At 32.4% G+C, this 6,766-nt stretch overlaps 1 protein-coding gene across 3 annotated transcripts in view; it reads left to right on the forward strand.

The window, feature by feature from the left end:
• The window catches only part of LOC106465028 (eukaryotic translation initiation factor 4E type 3-like), a 29,056-nt gene that overhangs the window by 6,993 nt on the left and 15,297 nt on the right, over window positions 1-6,766 (forward strand). For all 3 annotated transcript variants that reach the window (XM_022392845.1, XM_013925217.2, XM_022392846.1), the window contains exons 3-4: window positions 936-1,091; window positions 4,651-4,717. In XM_022392845.1, the coding sequence (XP_022248553.1) occupies window positions 936-1,091; window positions 4,651-4,717 (223 nt within the window). The remainder of the gene's footprint in view (window positions 1-935; window positions 1,092-4,650; window positions 4,718-6,766) is intronic.

The raw sequence follows: 6,766 nt of genomic DNA on the forward strand, positions 1-6,766 counted from the left end.
TATTATTATTATTATTATTATTATTATATTAAAGCATAAACATGATATGCACATTAAGACACACTAACCAACTTACACATTTTTCACAATATCCAAATTACTTTTCTTTTTGACATTTTCTTCATTGGTGCAACCGTATGTCAGACACATTCCTGCAGTTATATCTAGTAAACATAGTCAAGATTATGTATTTGTTTATCATATATTTACATTTAAAAAATGTGGTTCCTTGATTTGAATTTTAAACTAGTTTTACATTTGTTGATTTCATTAAATGTAAAACATTGCAAAATACATTCATCTTAAAAATTGTCATTAATTTCATAAGGTAATTTAAGATAATTGGCTTTCCCGTGTGTAGAAAACATTTTAAGCTGTCAATATAATTCTTGATGTCATTTTAAAGTAACTTGTTTTAGTGAATATATTTAAAATTAAAGTACTGAAATAGGTTCCTAACACTTATCTAAGGAGCTAAAAACAAAAATAGTTAATTTTGTATTAGGTTAATAAGTTGTTACTGTGCTTTTATACCCATATGTACATTTCATTCAATGTAAAAGAGAACCTTGGCTGTCTTTAATACTTTAATATTCATTGTAATTAAACAATAATATAATCTTTAAAGTTTGTTTTTTGCAATTTAGGATGATAGTTTCAATGTGAAACTAATCCGTATGTTTGTTAATTAATGTGACTATTGCAAATGATTTTGTATGAACAACTTTTACAATTAATAGAGAATAAAGTTGCCAGAGTTTTTGAATCAGTGGATTTTAGATGTACAGTACATTAACTATACTATTTTTTTTTTTTTTTCCCCTTGGGATTTCATTACTTAAGATTAGCCTAAAATGTATCAAGTCAGTTTTGGTTAGCATTATCACAAGAGTTGTCCGTACAGTATTATATTTATGGTCTTATTCTACGAGTAGAGCTTCTGGAGTGTCTACAATAACATTCCAGAGGTACAAGAAATAAGCCAGAGGTATACTTATCATCTAATGAGGGGTGAAAGAAGGCCTCTGTGGGAGGAGGAATACAACAGTCGTGGGGGTACCTGGCGTCTGAAGTGTTTGAAGAGGGAGTCTGTGAGTATGAAAACTTGACTAAATTATTAAAATAACATTTAGTTGAGACCTTACTGCATTGTCACGGGTGTTTTCTGATGAGCAACCTTTCACACACATCATTATTTAAAAAAAATCTTATGAATAATTACATTGTATCCTGTTAATCAAATATAATCATTCAGCATGTACTGTGAATAACATACCTTTTGGGCTAAATAAACACCATAGAACATTGGACAATTATATGTGTATAATGCTTTAGATCAGACCGTAAAATTATTATTTTAGCTTATTAGGAATTGGCTGATTTCTCTTTACCAGAAGTCAGCATATCATAAGGTAAATTTTTCTTTAACTTGCATTATTGATCAGGAAATCTACTGTATTCAGGCATACAATTGACTAAGGCTATGAATTATTTGTGCACAAATTTTGAATAAAACAATATATTTGACTGACATTTTCAGGATAAAATCAGACAGCACTGTGCTTTGATCTTTTCATAACAAAATTGTACATAGTTTTTAAGAAATGTGTACTAATTCTCTGGTAGTCATAATTTATCATAGAATGTAAAATTTTTGTAATTTTCTCTTTTTTTGCACTTGCACAAAATCATATTGTATATAAACAAAATCTTGTATTTTTACAAATATTTAATTTTAACTTATTGTAGTCATAATGTATGATACTGTATACAAGATAATTCTTATGTTCTTATAGTTTTTATATTTGTTGGTGGTTGCACGATATGTTATGGCACCTACACATAGGTTTGATCAAAGTGAAGGAAGGTTGCATGGAGCCTGCTTCATTCTCTTGTCCTGCTCCATCTTGGTTCAAGTGGCAAGACAGTCTAAACATCTGGAGATGAAGAAGGATGCGATGAATATCATGCAGTACCTAAATGCACAAATACCAATAGTTTAAGCATTCCACAAGGCTTGCTAACAGTGTCTTTATAGCCTGAAGAGTTAGCATATCTGCTTAACTCTTTCGACACTGGTTCTTAACTACTTAGATACGTAACTATATATTGGGTATATCTTCACGAAATTTGGCAGTCTTTCACTTAATATTACAAGTCTGTCACATACAAAAGTAATATTTCTTAGTGAAGTACTTTTAATAAAATAGTCTTGTCCATGAATATATTGACTATTTGTTTTCAATAGTCCGTGTGCAAATTACTTTTCATGTTAAAATTAAAAATACTTTTCCCCATCTCAAAAAAATCTCAATATCCTTTGTGTTATCTCTAAAACCTCCTAAACGTATTTGAAACTTTTTTTCACTAAATCCTTATAGTTTGTTATTTTCTCTACCCTAATCTCAAAACGGGATCGGTCACTTCAACCGTCCTTGTAACCACCCCCAAAAAATCAAAATAAACCTAAATTAACCATCTTTTCTTTCTAGTATGACTTCAACTTGTAATGTGAAACTATTAATTTATCCTAAGTAACTCTAAGTTTGTAACGTTATACATCTATTTATAATTAAATTTTATTGTTTTATTGCCCTTTGAACCATGTGTAACTTCTATCCGCACCATTATAAGTTGTAAATCCTTCGGGGAATGTGCAGCTCATTTTATGTTATCGAATTACATCACCCACGAGCTGCTCGCACGCGTGCTACATGAACAATTTTAATTATATTATTATTATTATTATTACTTATTTTATCTATTCTAGTCTTAAATAACTTAAAGATCTGTACTTTTAATTTTAGTTACTTTTACAATAACAAACAAAGAATAAATATGAAAAACAAGAAATAAAATACTTACCCAATCTTCTTTTTTCTTGCCCTCAATTGTCGATGAGTTTTTCTTTTATTTTATTTTAGTGATTATAGTAAAGCACTTAACAATTTTTATTTAATAATTTAACTAAAGAATATAGACTAATAACATGCAAAGAAGGCTCAGAAATGAGCATGGGATGTCTTGTATAGATATCCTACTCCTTACAACTGCATAGCCTTTAAGCTCACTTGCACCCATGCCTGGCAGTTTAGATGTCAAAGCCAGAAGGAATTTTGGGTTAAGTTCACTTCAAGTATATTTCTGACCACCAGTCTTTCATTTCAATGGCCAAGAGGTTGCTGATTTATTGGGTATTGCCAACACCCTTGAGAATGCTTTTCTCACCATTCCAGCAATTACACCTCTTCCCTTGCCTTTTTGACCCTCAAATTATGAGCTGAATAATTGCTGCTTTCTTTTCAAGCTGATATTCTCTGTGACTGTATTTGATCATTCATGCTTGTAGAACTAAAGATTGCTTTTCATCAGTCCAACAGCATATCAGTTGGTGCCATCTTTCTCCTGCCTCTCTTGCCCTTCTGGTTGTTTTCAACTGGATTTGGCATGGGGAGGATTTTGCAGATACTTTGCCTATTGTTATATTTTTTTTCTAAGCGTAGAAAAGATCTCAAGATTCCTTATAAGTATAAATCATTTACTTTGACTAGCTGTCTGTGTAAGGTTTGGGAGAGAATGGTTAATGCTTGTTGATTTCTGGAATAAAATAGCCACCTCTTGCCCACCCAGTGTGGTTTTCGTAGACCTGATCCAACTTCAAGTATCAATCAGAGAAGTCTTCCTCAAGAGGAAGCATCTTGTATTAATGTTTGATCTTTAGATTGCTATGTGGAGATTTGGTATATTACAGGACCTTCATTCCTATAAATAAAGTAGCCAATTTCTAATTGGAATTTTTTTAAATGAAAAATCATTTCAAATCTCTTAGGTTTGACATTGCTATGATCATTCATACAGAAACTTAGAGTTCGTCATTGGAAGCAGTGACACTGTCCAGATTGTTTGTATTTTTAGCTTTTTGTAGGCCACTGGCCTTTGTAATTCTATTTAATTCTTTAAACTTTTTTAAAAAAATAAAACTGATACATTTTGATATATTCTATTTTTTTTCTACACCTTTTTTAAAAGGTGAACCTTTCAAAAGGGCTTGGGTTATAGGGTATTGTGTTTTTTGTGAAATTGATTTCTTGAACCTACATGTTTTTCTAACATCATGAAGTCATATTTTTTACTTTCTCCGATTTCCAAGGGTAGTAAGCTTCAGTAATTTTCTTTTTTGACAGAAATGCTAACGTTGTGCATACTTTGTTCTCCATACTATAATATACATTTTTGGCTATTTTAATTTTTTTACTATCTTGTAGACATGAAATAGCATTTTGTTTCAAAGGATTTTATGCATTGTATCTGTCTTAAAGTATAAGCTAAAGTCCAAAATGTGGAAGAAAATGCTGTACACAAAGTGCACTAACTGAAACTGCCATTTTATGTGTTGTAAGTACATGGAAGTATCAGAGTTAATAATGGTCCTATAGGAAAACCATTTTTGGAGGAGCTTGTAATACATCAATAATGTTGGTGTATTTTGGCTGTATTGGAATTTGCATCACAGATTTAATATGAAATTTAGCTTTTGTAATTTGGTTTATTTCTGATATATGTTGAGAAACTCGTACGTGTTTGTGTGTATATATTTGAAACTTGCTATCCATAATACTCTTTCTTAGTCTCACTATATATTTTATACAGCCTCAAGTATGGAAGGAACTACTACTGGCTGCCATAGGAGAACAGTTTGCTGAGAATACTGCTTCTGGTTAGTACACACAATGTTCTCAGTGTTTTAATCGCTACTATTTTACTCTTCAGTATTAAAAACATGTTGAACCTTATTGCCAAAAAATGTCTCAATTTCATCTTCCTATTATTGATAATGTGTGCTCGCAATATTAGTTAAAATGTAATTTATTTTTTTTTCACAATATTTCAAATTATATTTTATATTATGGTCAAATATTTGTTTTAAGCTATAAAATAAAAAGTTAACTTTTATTCCAATTTTTTTATTGCAGCATTTTCATGATCTTGGAAGATGTATTGCATAAAATATTATTTGTTTGTTTACATATCATCGTTATTAGTTTACTTACAGTAAACTAATACTGAAAATATGTAAACAAACATCTAATATTTACAATTTAATGTTCAACATGTCTAGCACATTTTACATTTACCTTATTCTGTTAATAGTAGACTTTTTAAATTTTTTTGTTTCTTAGCTGTGTTCAGTAATTTTATGTGCAATGATTTCTGTAAACATGTTCATTGTAAACCAACTACTTGTAATTTTTTTTTTCAATTTTTTTATGCTAAGCCTTTAATTTACATTTGTGATATGATAACTCTCCTCCTCACACAGTTTAGCCATCTTTCTTGTGTCTCTGCCAAAGAGACTTGCATCCACCTAGCTTTGAAGCAACTCTTACCTAATGCCACATGCTGTATGAGGATGTTACCATGCAACAAAAACCCTCCATTAATGGAACGGTGACACTCCTCCATGTGTGATAACTCCCCCTATGCATTTGCATTTGTGATAACTTTATTCTTCTCCTTGGCATTGTGTTCAAAAGATGTGTTTAAATTTCTTGTCTGAGTTATTTATTGAGATTTGGATCATTGACAAAACTTGACTTTTGTTTCAAAAGCTTTATTTTTCTTGAACCCACAAATGATGGCGATTGGTACATGTTTGTTTGTAGTTGAGCACAAAGCTACAAAATGGGCTATCTGTGCTCTGCCCACCACGGGTATCGAAACCCAGTTTCTAGCATTGCAAGTCCTCAGACATACAACTGTGCCACTGGGGGGGGGGGGGGTGATTAGTACATAGTCTTGAGTGAGTGATGCTGTTCACACTTAGGCTTATCTCTTCTATGGCTTTTAGAGTTGTGTTAACTGTGAGGACTGTTGTAACCACTGTTCAATGTGTTGTGGATTACCACATGCTTAATGGGCTTCCTACTCCTGTCCTTGTGGCCAAATTTCTTTCTTCACTCAGGAATGATCTATTGGACTACAACTCTTACTTGAGTTGTTTTGGGTAATACCTTACCATTCATGAAACGACCTTAACATCACAATCTCTTTCTGGATTTTGTTATCAGGTATATTCCTTTCTTTATCTTTTGCCTGTCTTCCTTGTTACCTGTCATTTTCTTACTCCCTGATCTACGATTCTTGGTGCTTACCATATCTTTTCTCCTTCTCGTTATTAAAATTTATATGGTTTCCTTTCCCTAATAGCTCCTTTCTCACACTCAAGTGCCTCCCCCCACCACTTTTGTGATTACTTTGGTCCTGATTTGTAGACTTCATTTCTTTTTATCAATTCCCTGTCATTCGGGTCTTTTTGACCATCTTGTGGATTGGTCCCCTTACTATCTATTTCCCATTCTGGTTTTTTTTGCCATTTTTGTTTCTCCTTATCCTTGTGTATTCCCTCTGCTAACTGCCTTTTCTCTAAGGCTCTTCTTGCTTCTGATGGATTTCTTTGGACATCAATTTCCTTCTCTGTTTAGCCTATTCTTCTCTATCCCTCTGTACTTTGTTCCTTTGCTGTTGGGACTTATTGGGTCAGGTTATGTTCTTCTTCACTGTACTCTTTCCTTCTTGTGTACTTGTTATTTGTCTGGCTCAAATGTATTCAGTCAATTTCATTTCTCCCTGGTGTCCTGGTATGTCCTCATTATCTTCAGGTTTTTTCCTATCTTTTGACCTTACCTTTTACTCTCCCCTCGACGTGGATTCCTGTACGTGGTGAGGGGACCTCCCAGGGAAGGTTCTGTATTTACAGTTACTTTCT

The sequence above is a fragment of the Limulus polyphemus genome, unplaced genomic scaffold (assembly GCF_000517525.1).
Source record: "Limulus polyphemus unplaced genomic scaffold, Limulus_polyphemus-2.1.2 Scaffold1814, whole genome shotgun sequence".
NCBI lineage: Eukaryota > Metazoa > Arthropoda > Merostomata > Xiphosura > Limulidae > Limulus > Limulus polyphemus.